This window comes from Balaenoptera acutorostrata, chromosome X, assembly GCF_949987535.1.
Source record: "Balaenoptera acutorostrata chromosome X, mBalAcu1.1, whole genome shotgun sequence".
NCBI lineage: Eukaryota > Metazoa > Chordata > Mammalia > Artiodactyla > Balaenopteridae > Balaenoptera > Balaenoptera acutorostrata.
Window position 1 is genome coordinate 16,369,124 of NC_080085.1, and position 14,065 is coordinate 16,383,188.

A 14,065-nucleotide genomic window follows, 5' to 3' on the forward strand; every position below is an offset into this window, starting at 1 on the left:
CCCTTTTTAGGTATGCAGTGCTAAGAACTTTGACAAGCAGAGTCACGTAGCCACCACCACAATCAAGATAGAGATATTTCTATCACGCCAGAACGTTCTCGTGGCCTTTTATCATCAATCCCCCCCCCCAGTTCTGATTTATTTTCTGTCCCTGTAGTTTTGCCTTTAATAGAATATAAATGTTCTACATGTATGGAATCATAATATGTAGCCTTTTGAATCTGGCTTCTCTCACTTGCATAATGCATTTGCGATTCATCTGGTTGGTTTTGAATGTACTGGTAGCTCCTTTTTATTATTGACCAGTATTCCAGAATCTACTGGAGTACTTACTGGTCTGATCGAGAATAACCTCAACTGTTTCAAGGCTGACTAGAATACTAGCCAGATTTTGAATGGTCTCACACACACATAAGTCAGAGCAAGTGGAAAATCACTCACCATTAGATTTGAATTGTAACTGCAGGTGATACAATTCTTGAGTTTTCTGTTCTAGGGTTTGCCGTAGAAGATTCTGGTAGTCTCTCTCTTTTTGAACTAGATGTTCCAAAAGTCTGGTTTAAAAAAAAAACAAAAAAGCCATCCTCCAGAGAGAGCCTAATACCATTCAATTCAATTCAAACATTTGTTGAACAGAGGCTTAAAAAAAAAAAAAAAAAATGGCACAATCCCAATGGTCAGTCTAGTTTCTTCAAAGTTGTGTGATCAAGTTCCAGCCTGTACATGGGCACCTTTCTTGTGCTTCCTCCCCTTGTAAACAAAGACCAACGCTCAGGGCATGGGTATATTTTGTCTCAGAATGTATCATGAACCAAAAGATGACCTGATGGTGATCAGTAGAACTCAGCCAACTTGTCTCCCTAAGTCAGGTCAAGTCGCTGAAACTAGTGGTCAGGCCCTTCCCTCCTCACCGGAGACTAAGCCAAGGAGAGAGAAGCCCTGCTGCTGTTGGAACAGCTAGGGGGAAGGAGGAACTGCAGGAAAGACGCTGCTTGGAAGGTGGGAGGGACATACTGCGAACACTTACCCAAGACCGCGCTAAACGCTTCACGGGGCTTGGTCTCACAGACGCTACTCAGGACAGATGTGTTACCCTCGTCAGCATCACTCAGGGCAAAAGGTGCCTTCCTGCTGTGCCCAACAGCAGCTAAGGCATCTCTATCCTACAAGGGCGGGCATGTCTGTAGGAGCTGTGCGTCTGTCAGCCATTTGCAGTCAGGTGCTGGCTGCTGTCTCATTACTAATTCTACTGAGATGGAAGATAACAATATTGACCCTGGAAAGGAATAACCTTTGAACCCATATATAACATTTTATGAATTTGGTGATTATAAACCTTACCAGAAACACATTTTAAAGAATTGCTAAGTACTACTATCAACTTTCACATGTGTCATTTTTTCAAAACTTAAAAAAGCTTTGCCACCACTACCAGTTAATTAAAACTCTGGGCCTTTCTAAAAAGAAATGATTAGATCTGCCTAAAATTAAACTTCAGAGATCCCTAGGGGTGTATACAACTTTTCTTCCGAAATAGGTACGCCTGACACCGTTTGTCCCTGTTAAATTTTAGCATTCCCAATGACCACTGGGCAACAAGGCATCATTTGGAACCAGTACCAACTAGTTTGCTAAGCCCACTGACGACGTGATTCCCCAGAGCAAATGGGAATCATTTTGTTCATTTAACAAATATTTTTTTGAACACCTACTATGTGCCTGGAAATGAACAAAAGAGCCCAACTCTTGTGGGAACCTCACGGCAGTGCCAGGGTCCGCTGTTTGGGAAGGCGGTTCACTAATGCCTGCCTAGGGATCATGATAAAACACAAGGGAGAGATTCAAAGAGGAGAGGGCAGACTTCCTTGGGGTCAGGGTTATGGGATACCTGTCCATCGACGCAGGTGCTAACTGACCCCCAACTCAGCTACTTCGGCAGGGGCGGGCCGCAGATGTCCCCCCGAGTTGCTGGACCCACACACCATGTCAGGGAACCCATCTCTGTAGAGACAGAGAAAACTCCCAGATGCTGCTGCCTTTAGTACGGCTTGTGGCAAGGCACTCTACGTCTCTGACTCCTAGCATTAAAAAAAAGGGAGGCATCCTTCTAGTCCCCCAGCTGAAGCTGAGACTGTCTCCTTGCGCAGTTCCTTGGGGGTAAAGATGCTTTTCTGAGACCTGGGTGAGGCACTCGACCACTGAGTTGCCGGGCTGGTCCGGGTCACTGTCCCACCCCTGCCCACCTGTTGGTCTCCTGCCTGAGCTTGCTCAGCTGGAGGCTCAGATGCTGCTGGTGGAGCTGCTGGGGCTGGGCCTCCCGGGCAACTGCTGGAACGGGCCCGCTCCACCCACACGCCACCTGCGCCTCGCTCCCGCGTGGGTCTGCCGGGGGATAGTGCTCTTCCGCCTCATCCGTGTCCTTATCCACCCCTTCGGTCTCTGAGGCGGCCTCAAAGTGGGCTTGGAGCTCTGTGGAATCACGGAAGAAAAGGACCACGGTTCAACAAGGCCAGGGCTTGGTGTAGCTTATGTCCCGGGCCAGCAAACGAGGCTGTTCAGAGGCCGGCCAGGCCAATGTGACGCTCCATCAGGGGACTGCTGACTTTATAAAACGGAGGGGATACTGTTTCACTTAGCTCTGCAGTGAAAAGATGGTCCCCACCACTTCACAGATAAGGAAACAGACTACAAGGTGTTAAGTTAGTTAGCCAAGGGCAGTTTTAAAAAGGGACAAGCAGGCTTCCACCCAGGCCCGTGTTTTTACTACAGACACTTTCCTGCTTGGACTGGGGAATAATGAAGTCCTGGGGTTTAACAAGCCACTCCCAGAAGCTGAGCCTGGGCAGAGTGCATTCAGGGGAGCAGGCAGAGGATGACAGGGAGGGAGCAAAGTAATGAAGTGGCAGTGTTAACCGAAGCGCCGCATAACCTCCCTTCCTAGGAAGAAGGCACCGCAGAAGGAGAATCAACTTGGGTATTAAGCTGCTCTAACATTTCAAAAATAGAGCCTATAAAAGCCAAAGATTTCTGCAGCTACCACATGATGATTCTAAGAGAGGAGACTGAGCCGTTAAATCGTCAACCAACTAGGAGGCATTGCTGAGCACACAAGATGATGCACTGTAGGATCCAGGCCGTCAGGCTCAGTGCTCCTTTGAGATCCTGAGTTTAGTCTACCTGCGGTGCGTGCTCCTCAGTTATGCCTGGGGGCATGTAAAAACACATCACCAGGAGATGTTCTTAGAATCACAGAATCTTGGCCCTAAAGGGGTCTGTGACATCATTTACTTAATTGCAGGGACGTATATAGCCAAGATGGGAAAGGGAGAGCAACAATTGGTGAGTACAGAGGACCTGTCTGACCTTTTCCATAGCCACCTGAAGTTGACCTTGACCGAAAAGAGGGCCCTTACCTGGGATGAGGATGGTGACTGCAGCCTGCACCGCTCGACGGATGATGTTGTCCATTGCAAACATCCAGTGGGGCCTAATTAAGTGGTTCCTCAAAATTTTATTTACCTACAAATCACAAAAATCCAGATTTCTGGTCCATTGTACTTTTAAGAAATAGTTCTTACTAATTCGAATTTGCTTCTACTCTGAGATAAAGGGTTAACCATGCTGCCCTGAGTTTCTACCTGACTTATGTTTCTTCTGGACTAAGTCTTCCTTTAAGCTGACCCCAAGTCACACGGGGGTCTAGGGGACAGGTACAGAGATCGGAGCTACCACATGGGCCTCTTCATTGTTTATTCAACGAACATTTATGAAGCATCTATGAAACCTCAAGCTCTGTGTTGGGGACTTGAGACACAAAGCTAAGCCAGACATGATCTTGGGCCTGGAGCAACTCACACCTGTCGGGCAGACACATAAGCTTAAACCCCACACCTACCCAGCTGGCAGATGCCACTCGTTCCCAAATCCTACACTCCTGCTCTCCATGGCCAAATGCAATCAGACCAGTCACTTGTACACACATATTCAGTGTTTAGAAAACTGCTGACACTCGGGATTCAGGCGTAAACAGGTGAGAAGAGATGGAGACTACGGGAGATGATGGCAATCGAACTCCATGGTCTTGGCTGTGAGCCACTTCAGTGGGCTTCCTACCTTCTGGCATGTTCTCTAGGGCCAAATGGAGCACTTACAGCATCCTGAAATCCAAAGAGTACCAGATGAATCTGATTGATGGACGAGCTGTCAAAGTCCAGGTCCACCTTTAGCTTTGATATCGTGGATGCCATCACCCTGTGCTCCGGGCAGTGGATGAAGTCTCTCAGGATCGCAATTATTCGCTTGATGTGGCCGACTGAGAGATGCAACTCTTCTGAACTCTGATCACCAACCCCCCACCCAAAAAAATCAGTCACTGAGTAATTCAGAGAGAGGGAGGGAAAATCCAAGAAGTACTGTGGGCAACGAGATTAACCAGACTGTCCATTATCCCTTTGCTGATGGAACTGGGGACTTCCCAGGTGAGACATGGCCTCTGGTCCTAGAATTTCCTCCATATCCTTCCTGTTAGAGGGTTATGTGGCCCCCCTCTCCTCTCTGGCCTGCAAACAACAGAACTAAGCCCCTCAAGGAATGGTCTGCCATCCTGCTTAACCCCTTGTAAACCACCCTCCACCCCCAACAGGCCTTGTCAGAAGGCACAGTTATAGTGGGCAGTGGCCTCTTGCTAGAAGGACCTTTTCCCATCCAAAATGAGTTAAAACTCAAATATTTCCATCCGTAACCTTTCTTCCTAAAGCGGCTGTTCTCCCAGCTTCTGCGGGCAACTGGTGCAGCTGGGGGTTAACTGGGCTTTGTGCTGCCATTTGGCTTGCTTTCCACCAGGAGGCAGCACTGCCCCATCAGTGCCTGGTTTCACCGCAGTGTTAACGCAAATGCAAATTCAGGCTTCAGTGGAGTCTTTTTTTTTTTTTGTATTTTCTTTTGTTTTGTTGGAAAAGGGAAGGACGTTGGGAAATACTTAGGGTGGTTACTGTAACTGTGCAAATGCTCTAGGGTAGCAGGAACACCAGGCCCGTTTGGACCTCTTCTGGGACCTGGCCTTGGGCGGAGGGGGTGGGACTGCAGCTCCCGCACTCGGCCTGTACCTGGGCCACGCACTCCTGCAGGTTGGAAGCCACCTGGTTCCGCTGCTCCCAGAGGATCCTGTAGAGGATGGCACGGCGCTCGCTGTCCTTGCGCAGCAGGAAGAGGCCCGGGTTCCTGTCCTCCAGGGACGAGGCTGCGCTCTGGTCCTCTGAGGCCGAGCTCTCATCAGGAACACTGCGGACAAACGCAGGCGACAATCCCCCGCCTCCCAGGGACACCGTGGGGGAGGGGCTAAGAGGTGGCTCCTCCGCAGCCCCTCCCTCAAGAAGATGCACCAGTGTTGGGGGCGAGGGGAAAGACGGGGAAGGGAGGAAGGGCGAAGGAGGGGGGTAAGAGGGAGACAATAAGGGGTGACAGGGGCGGGAGGAGGAGGAAGCAGGAGGGAAGGGGAAGCGACGAGGGGGAGGGGAGGAAGAGGAGAAGGAGAGGGGAAGGGACAGAGAGTGACCTCACTGCCCTCCTCACTCTCACTGTCAGTGGCCGCCCCGGCTGCCCTACTGATCGTGCAGAAAGGAAGCGAAAGCCCTTCACGGCCATCTGGATTACACCTGGGAGGGACTCTGTCCCCTGAGGGGTGGGTGGCCGTACCTGAGCAGGTGGCTGAGCTGGTGCGTGGGCGGCGGGGACTTCTCGAAGAACACGTAGGGCTGGGCATCGGAGTCCGGGGAGACCGAGCCATGCTCACTGCTGCTGCCGCCCCCCATCAGCTCCCCCGCCAGGGGCAGGGTCAGCGTGGCGCCCCGGGGACCCTCTGTACGGGGCAGCCGGGGATGGGGAGGGTGAGCCCCAGACAGCCCCTTGGGCCACGTGACCCACCCAGGGGCCTAAGCCTGCGCTGCTCTAACTGGGGGTGCAAGCGATCACCCAGGGATCCTGGGGAGATGGAGGTTCTGCTTCAGCAGGTCCGGGATGGGCCCGAGACTCTGCATTTCTAACCAGCCCTTCGGACACGCTGAGACAGCGAGTCGCTCTCTGGGTGCAAGATGCTGAGCCACCATGTCCCAGCTCCCGACCCCATCCACACCGGGACCACTCATATCACTGCCCAGTAGGACTTACTGCCTCAGAAGGGGTTGCTTGCTTCGGTGGCCTGCAGGACAGACACCCTTTAATCAAGGTCAGGAGCAGCACAGGGTGACAGGCCAGGCTCTGCAAAACCCCAGCCAGGGTACCGCCCACCTCCCTCCCTGGCGCAATCCCAAAGGAAGGCTTTAACGGGGCATTGGGAATGTGAGGGTACGTCGCTGTCACCTATGGGGCTCCCTGTGTCTCCGTGCCCCACACCTAATGCACCAGCCCCACCGCTCTTCACAAAGACGGGCACCATGTGGGAAGCTCAGCGCTCGGGAGAGCTGTCACCCCAGCCATCCCGGTAGGCCTCACCTGCCGATTTGAAAGCAATTCGGTTCTTCTTGCCCTTGTTCACCTGCCTTAAGAAACCCTCTTGGAGCAGCCCAGCAGCGGTGACACGTTTCTGGGGGTCAGGCTCAAAACAGGATAAAACGAAGGCTCTGGCTTCAGCTGAAAGGGTTTCCGGAATCTCAGGGTGAATCTTAAACATCCCCACCTGCATTGAAGGGAGAGGTGACTGATGGAACAGTGTGGTCTCGGGCAAATCCAGGTGTACATACCTTCCACACAAAGCTCCTGTACCTGCCATCCTAGGAGGGGCTGATGATGGATTCCAACAATGGCCTCAATGACTGGTATCCACGTCCTGGCCCCGGCTGGCCTCTGGGGACTTTGCTTTGCCCAGTAGATTGTGGGGGAAGTGATACTGGTGGGGGTTCAGAGTCTAGGCCTTAAGAGGCCTCGGAGCTTCTGCTCTAGTCCTCTTGGAGCTCTGAGATCACTACGCAGGGAGGACGCCCAGGATGAAGGGCCACGTGTGAGAGGCCCTCCGAGAGCACTGAGCCCCAGCCAAGCCACCACACCAGTGAACCCAGGCAAGAGCAGCGGAAGAGCCAAGCATCAGCCCACAGAATTGTGAGAAGTCAAAGGTGATTATTTTAAGCCTCTAAAGTTCTGGGGTCGTTTGTTACGCAGCAGAAGGTAACTGAGATGAGTCTTGGATGACAGGCTGCAGCAGGAGGCTCTGAGGGTGCTCAGAGGCACCTGTGGTCTGTTCCTCGATACACAGGGCCACCGAAAGACACCCGCACACGTCTCAGTCTCTGCGCATTCACAGCCCAAATCTCCAACCTCCAGCTGTAAACCACGGGCAGAGCAAAGCTGGAGGCTGGTAACTCAGGGCCCACGCCCTCATCCCCACGGGGTGCAACTGGCTGAGGGAGGCGGCGCTGCCCTTTCCTGTTCAGGCTCCTGCTGCAATTTCTGCTTCAGCTCCTGTTACAGGCTCTCTGTCCCTGCGCCCTGTAGGGGAGCAGGAGTTGGGGCTGAGTTGTCACGTCTCACTGTGACATGGGAATGCTTCCACGAGCCCTGCTCATCCATCCTGCGTAACTGTTCCCGTCGGGGATGGCTCTCCATTCATCTGAGGCGTCGTCATCTTTAAAGTTCAGTCTTCTCCTCATCGTTTCCAAGCCCACCCAATGAGCCAGGAGTAGAAGCCATTCTGTCCTCCAGATCCACCCCATTCCCAGCTCCTCGGCAACCATGGGGCTGGCGTGGCCTCCCCTGCCCCCTCAGTGAGACCGGGGCGCTGCCGAGAGCAAACTGCAAGCCTCCGACTTCACAGCCTGAAGTCCCTGGACCAGGGGTGCACCAACCGCTTCTGACACGCAGCTCCTCATGGGCAGGATGGAGAGTTTGGCATTGAGGGGAGGGGGAAATGGGGTATTACTATCCACTGGGCACACATGGCACTTAAACAGATGAATAATTTCTAGCGATCTGCTGTACAGTGCTGGACCTTGAGTCAACAGTACTGTTATGAGGGTAGATCTCATGTTGTGTTCTTACCACAATAACACAACATTTTCAAAAAACGAGTTTTGGATTTTGAGAACACTGAACACTGGATAGAATTCAACCCACAAGATCTGAAATGCAGGGCACATTCCAGCTGGCACCTCTCGCCTGAGGGGTGGGGACATAAGAGCACTAGGGGGGTCCAGAGACAAAAACTCGGGACAAGAACTCAGAGAGGAAGGGAGTAGCTTCTCCCCGGGCTCTTGAGAAGAAAAGAGCAAACATGGGCACTATGTTATTTTTTTTTTTTTAATAAATTTATTTTTGGCTGCGTTGGGTCTTCATTGCTGCGCGCAGGCTTTCTCTAGTTGCGGCGAGCGGGGGCTACTCTTCGTTGCGGTGCGCGGGCTTCTCACTGCGGTGGCTTCTCTTGTTGTGGAGCACGGGCTCTAGGCGCGCGGGCTTCAGTAGTCGTGGCACGTGGGCTCAGTAGTTGTGGCTCTTGGGCTCTAGGGCGCAGGCTCAGTAGTCGTGGCGCACGGGCTTAGTTGCTCCGCGGCATGTGGGATCTTCCCAGACCAGGGCTCGAACCCGTGTCCCCTGCATTGGCAGGTGGACTCTCAACCACTGCGCCACCAGGGAAGCCCACCAGCTGGTATTTATTCCGAGGCCTGTAACTGAAGCTGCAGGAAGATCTTTGCCAGCCCCAGCTGGCTCCATCCTAGACAGACATGGAAAGGCTGGAAGGTCACTGCTGCCTGCCAGCCGCGGTGTTCAGGGTCTTGTTGGGATTGCAGGCGCCAGGAGACACTCGTCAACTTGAGATCTTGGCTTTAGGGCTACCTGACAGCCGCTGGGAGGGTGGGAAACTCAGAGAACCTTCTGCAGGGGCTGGGCTGAGGAGTGCACCAAGGCATCACAGCACAGGGCGTTCAGAACCCGCTGAACAGGCTGCACCCAGCTCATGGGCAGAGCTCTGCACTCGGGCCTTTGAGTTCCTTCTGCCGAAGAGACTGAGCCAGAGGGCCTGGCAAGGATGCAGGCGGTGAGGCTGCGGGGCTGACGGGACTAGGAGGCCACCAGGCTTGGCAGAGAAGCAGGAAGAAAGGCCTCTGGAATCACGTTCCATCAGGCTGCTTCCATGTACTGCGACCTTGTCATCCGTAAGCAGTGGCCATTTAGCCTTCTGGGACCCTGCTCTCTTCCTTCTTATCTTTGGGGCAAACAAAAGTGCTCTGTGCAAGGTCAGTGCTGGTAACAACCTCTGAAGGCTACAGCTGCTCTTCAACTTCTCCAAGCGTCCACGGAGCCAGAAGCCACAGACCTGACCTTGGATACACTGGCTGTCCTTGCATCAGCTTCCCTTGGGCTCGCAAGCAAGCATGTCCCTTCCCAAGGGAGCATGTCCAGCGTAAAGCCCCACCCGTAGGGCCAGTCAGTACCATGTGGGCCTCAACACACGGGTCACCCTTCCGGTCAGCTCTGGGAAGGCTTTTAGAAGGACAAAGGAGACAGCATCTGATACCCAAAGTTCCTCCTCTCCAAATCTAGACAGAAACCTGTCCTCCAAAGACACCCAACGCGGCCCTTGAGCCTTACCCAGTGTAAGAGCACGTACAGATTAACTGAGAAGCTTAACTCCCTCAGTTGGAAAGAAAGAAAGAGACACCCCCCCCCCACCTTTCTCAGAGCATTCACTTTAGAAAACCTGTCATTCTAAGTTCTGTGTCTCTCTTCGAGATGCATGTAAATCTTTTTAAAAGCCAAATAAGCCTCTTGCCAGAAATATCTTTCTCAAGGACCTGGGAGCCATCTCTTTGAAATGCCACCACCGAGGAAGGTGGCGCTCCGATGTCCGGGTTTCTGTGGGAAAGCAGGAGCCTAACTTCAGTGGAGCCTTTTGCTCCAAAACTACCTCCTGTCCTAAAGGTTTGAGAAGTTGATCTTTCCTTTGGGTAAAGCCAATTAGCTAACACAAATGGTCACCCTAGTTGTCAGGGGAACCTCGGGTGAACTCCTGTGACCAGTGGTGCTGTCTAGTCCTTGCACCTGAGGACTAGCTAGCATTTCTCTTCAGAACATGGATATAAAGGGTTGCATCTGCTTGGCTATAGGAAAGGCTGAGTTCCGCTTTCCAGTCTCTTAGCGGATTGCCTGTGACGCACATCACATTCTGATTTTATGCTTATTCAAAAATAAAACAAAACAAAACAACCTGTTTGCTTTCTCTTCCACCTTTGTGGAGAGGTTTCTGGATTGGGAGATTTTTGATTTGAATTATCTCTCTCCAACACCAGCAACCTAAATCATCCAACATGTCTTACTTTGAACATTGCTGCCTGCGGTTCACCGAGCTCATGGAACGGAGGCCTGCTGGTGGCCATCTCAATGATGGTGCAGCCCAGGGACCAGATATCAGCCGGGGCACCGTACCCATGAGGTCCTCGATCAATAATCTCGGGCGCCATGTACTGCAGAGTGCCTACTGGGAAAAAATACAACAAAGATGGTGGGCACCATATTGTTTAAAAACTAAGTGGACCATTAGTAAACGAGTGTGTGAACTTTAACTCTCGTATTAATGACATACGGGGGCTGGTCTCCTGCGTAAATGATGTCATTGCATCTCTTCATTGACCAGAGACATGCAACATGCCTTTCTTTAACACTAGTCACGTTGACAGAGGATCACTCAGCCCCTCGAAGGATAAATGGGCCCAATCTAATTCAATCAACACATATTAGTGCATGGCAGATACAGGGGGACCAGAAGGTAAGAAATGTGGTGCCTGACCTTTAGACGCTGCCTAGTGGAGGAGAGGTGGTGACGAGGAGGGTGGCGACAAGGAGGGTGGTGACGAGGAGGGTGGCAGTGGTGATGCTGAGTGTGGTAAGTGCTCTAACAGGTAAACACAGAAGGCGCTGAGAACATGGACGGAAGAGTGCTTGATTCTGCCTGGTTTGAGTCAGGGGAAGCTCTAGCTGTGTCAATTTGGGTCTCTGAGAAATATACCAAGTCAGAATTAGACATACAAGAGATTTACTGGGAGAAGGGGTATGACGGACGGATAAAGGGGGAGGGAGCAGGCTGGGCAGGGGGAGCTGTCAGACTGCAGTGCGGGTCTGACACCCGCGAAAGAAGCGGGAAGGAAGCGTCTCTGATGGCAGAGCACCTCCGAGACAGCTTTGGGCAGGCCGCCGGGGAGGCCCTGACCCACAGCTGCCCACTGGAAGAGTGCCGCACTGGTTCTAGTACCCTCACCATGCTCGGTCATTAGCCAGGAGCAGGCAGGGCAAAGCATGACCTTGCCATGAACATGGTGGCCAATCCAAACGGGTGGTGGCTGGGCTGCCAGTGAAGTAGACTCCTGCCATGAGGCTCGAAGAGGTGGACAAAGGAACAGGAGAACTTTTAGGCAAGGTGAAGAGCTCGAGCCAAAGCCCGTGGGTGTGAAGTATAGAGTGGACCCAGGAGCGCTGTGTGTTCTGAAGGCTCTGGCTTTGGACTTTCTCCTGTGGATCACGAGCCACCAGGGGCTGCCACAGGGAAGGTGGTGATCAGGGGGGGAAGGGGTTGTTGGAGAGATGGGGCAGGGAGGTCAATCAAGGGCTCTAAGAGTAAAATCTTTGGTTTTCCTTGAAACTAATCCTGAGGAAAGAAGAAAGAGGAAAGGGGAATGTGGAAGCAACAGCAGCAGATGCTATGTGCTGGCAAAGAGGTTTACAACAAACAGCGAACTCAGAAATGATACTGGCCATGGTGTGAATAGAGAACACCGATGCGCAGAGAAATTCCAGTCTCTGCCTCAAGATCACACAACCAAAGTAGGTTTCCTGAGTCTTGATCAATGAAAACAAAGGGCTCATTGGTTAAAATAAGCTTGCAGATGCTACCTACACTACATCACCCTCCTCTTGAACATCCAATGTCTTATCAGCTTCTTTCCTATGAGCATTTTAAAGGCTCTAGGACAGCTCTGACCAACAGGATGTTCTGCAATAATGGAAATGTTCTATTCTGTGCAGTTCAGTATGGTAGCCACTAGCCACGTACGACTGTTGGGCTCTTGAAATGTGGCTGGTGACACTGAAGAAATGAATTTAAATTTAAAAATTTTTTAAATTTTATTTAATTCTTCCTTATTTAAAGTTAAATATACATTAGGTTGTATCAGTGAGTGCAAGAAATCAGCAGGGCAAAAATGATGGCTTTGGTCTCCCGAGCTGAAAGCCTGGTGGGGAAGTGTTCAGTTGGCTGCAGGGTTGGGCAAGATGGAGGCTTGTAGCACTTGTTGCAGTGTCAGGAAATCTCAGAGTCCCAGGAAGGGAACTTTCAGTGACACCACATCCCCTACAGGCTCCTACTACAGTGAACAACAGAGAGAGAGAACTTGGCAGGGAATGTGCCTTCTAACTAACCCATAATTCATTAACTTAGGAAAGACGTGACACTGTGCTGTTTATTAAGCTGTTATCTCTCAGCTCTGCTACGCTGGGTCTGGGACTGTGCAAACCACATTTCTGCTTTGCCTGCTGCTCCCTGGTGGGTTGGGAGGGGGTGGGGGAAGAGAGCGCGCCTGCGCACAAGCGACAGGAAGGAGAGGTTAGTTAGCAAGCGTCACTTTGGACCCTCAGTTGGTTCCAGTAGCAGTGCTTGGCTCATTACCAGCTTTTTTGTCCCCCCATACTTCCAGAACCGGCCTCATCTTGCCCCCTCAGAGTTACGTGCTCCAGCCCAGTGGCACCCCCCTCCCCCACTGAAAGGTTTGAATCCCACACTCCCCTTTGCTCCCTCAAGCCCTAGGGATGTAGGTTGCTTTCTGATAACTCAGTCCCAGGAAACAGTTCTTTCAACTAAATTCTCTCTGTAAAAATAACTGGGGTGATTTCAATTTTCCTGCCTGGATCCTGACTAATATAATTACTAAAAGTTAACTCTTAAAAGAGCAAGAAAATAAACTTAGAAAGTTATGCAGCAGTAGAAAATAGCAGTAAACCAAATTGCAATGGCTTATTGATCCTGACTGAATAACTGTCCTTAGTACAACTGTTTCACAATTGGAGGATTAGTCTGCTTAATGCTAAATTTGGAGATTTTCTTTATATGGAACCATAGTGAACATCACTCTTTCTAAAGGTAGGAACTTAGCAATGACATCCACATTAGTTATTTACTGCTACATAATAAATTACCCCAAAGGAAAAAGGAGCTGGAGGAATCAGGCTCCTGGACTTCAGACTATACTACAAAGCTACAGTAATCAAAACAGTATGGTACTGGCACAAAAACAGAAATATAGACAAGTGGAACAGGATAGAAAGCCCAGAGATAAACTCACACACCTATGGTCACCTAATCTATGACAAAGGAGGCAAGAATATACAATGGAGAAAAGACAGTCTCTTCAATAAGTGGTGCTGGGAAAACTGGACAGCTACATGTAAAAGAAGGAAATTAGAACACTCCCTAACACCGTCCACAAAAATAAACTCAAAACATATTAAAGACTTAAATGTAAGGTCAGACACAATAAAACTCTTAGAGGAAAACATAGGCAGAACACTCTTTGACATAAATCGCAGCAAGATCTTTTTTGACCCATATCCTAGAGTAATGAAAATAAAAACAAAAATAAACAAATGGGGTCTAACTAAACTTAAAAGCTTTTGCACAGCAAAGGAAACCATAAACAAAACAAAAAGACAACCCTCAGAATGGGAGAAAATATTTGCAAATGAAGCAACCAACAAGGGATTAATCTCCAAAGTATATAAACAGCTCATGCAGCTCAATATCAAAAAAACAAACAACCCAATCAAAAAATGGGCAGAAGATCTAAATAGACATTTCTCCAAAGAAGACATACAGATGGCCAACAAACACATGAAAAGATGCTCAACATCACTAATTATTAGAGAAATGCAAATCAAAACTACAATGAGGTATCACCTCACACCAGTCAGAATGGCCATCACCAAGAAGTCTACAAACAATAAATGCTGGAGAGGGTGTGGAGAAAAGGGAACCCTTTTGCACTGTTGGTAGGAATGTACATTGGTACAGCCATTATGGAGAACAGTATGGAGG

At 50.6% G+C, this 14,065-nt stretch overlaps 1 protein-coding gene across 1 annotated transcript in view; it reads right to left on the bottom strand.

Moving 5' to 3' along the window:
* MAP3K15 (mitogen-activated protein kinase kinase kinase 15) overlaps nt 1-14,065 on the bottom strand; it is a 117,097-nt gene that overhangs the window by 1,490 nt on the left and 101,542 nt on the right. Inside the window, exons 18-25 of the mRNA XM_057538248.1 lie at nt 10,302-10,462; nt 6,490-6,673; nt 5,695-5,857; nt 5,106-5,280; nt 4,152-4,337; nt 3,414-3,519; nt 2,244-2,469; nt 442-554 (exon numbers count right to left, since the gene is read on the bottom strand). Of these exons, the coding sequence (XP_057394231.1) occupies nt 442-554; nt 2,244-2,469; nt 3,414-3,519; nt 4,152-4,337; nt 5,106-5,280; nt 5,695-5,857; nt 6,490-6,673; nt 10,302-10,462 (1,314 nt within the window). The remainder of the gene's footprint in view (nt 1-441; nt 555-2,243; nt 2,470-3,413; nt 3,520-4,151; nt 4,338-5,105; nt 5,281-5,694; nt 5,858-6,489; nt 6,674-10,301; nt 10,463-14,065) is intronic.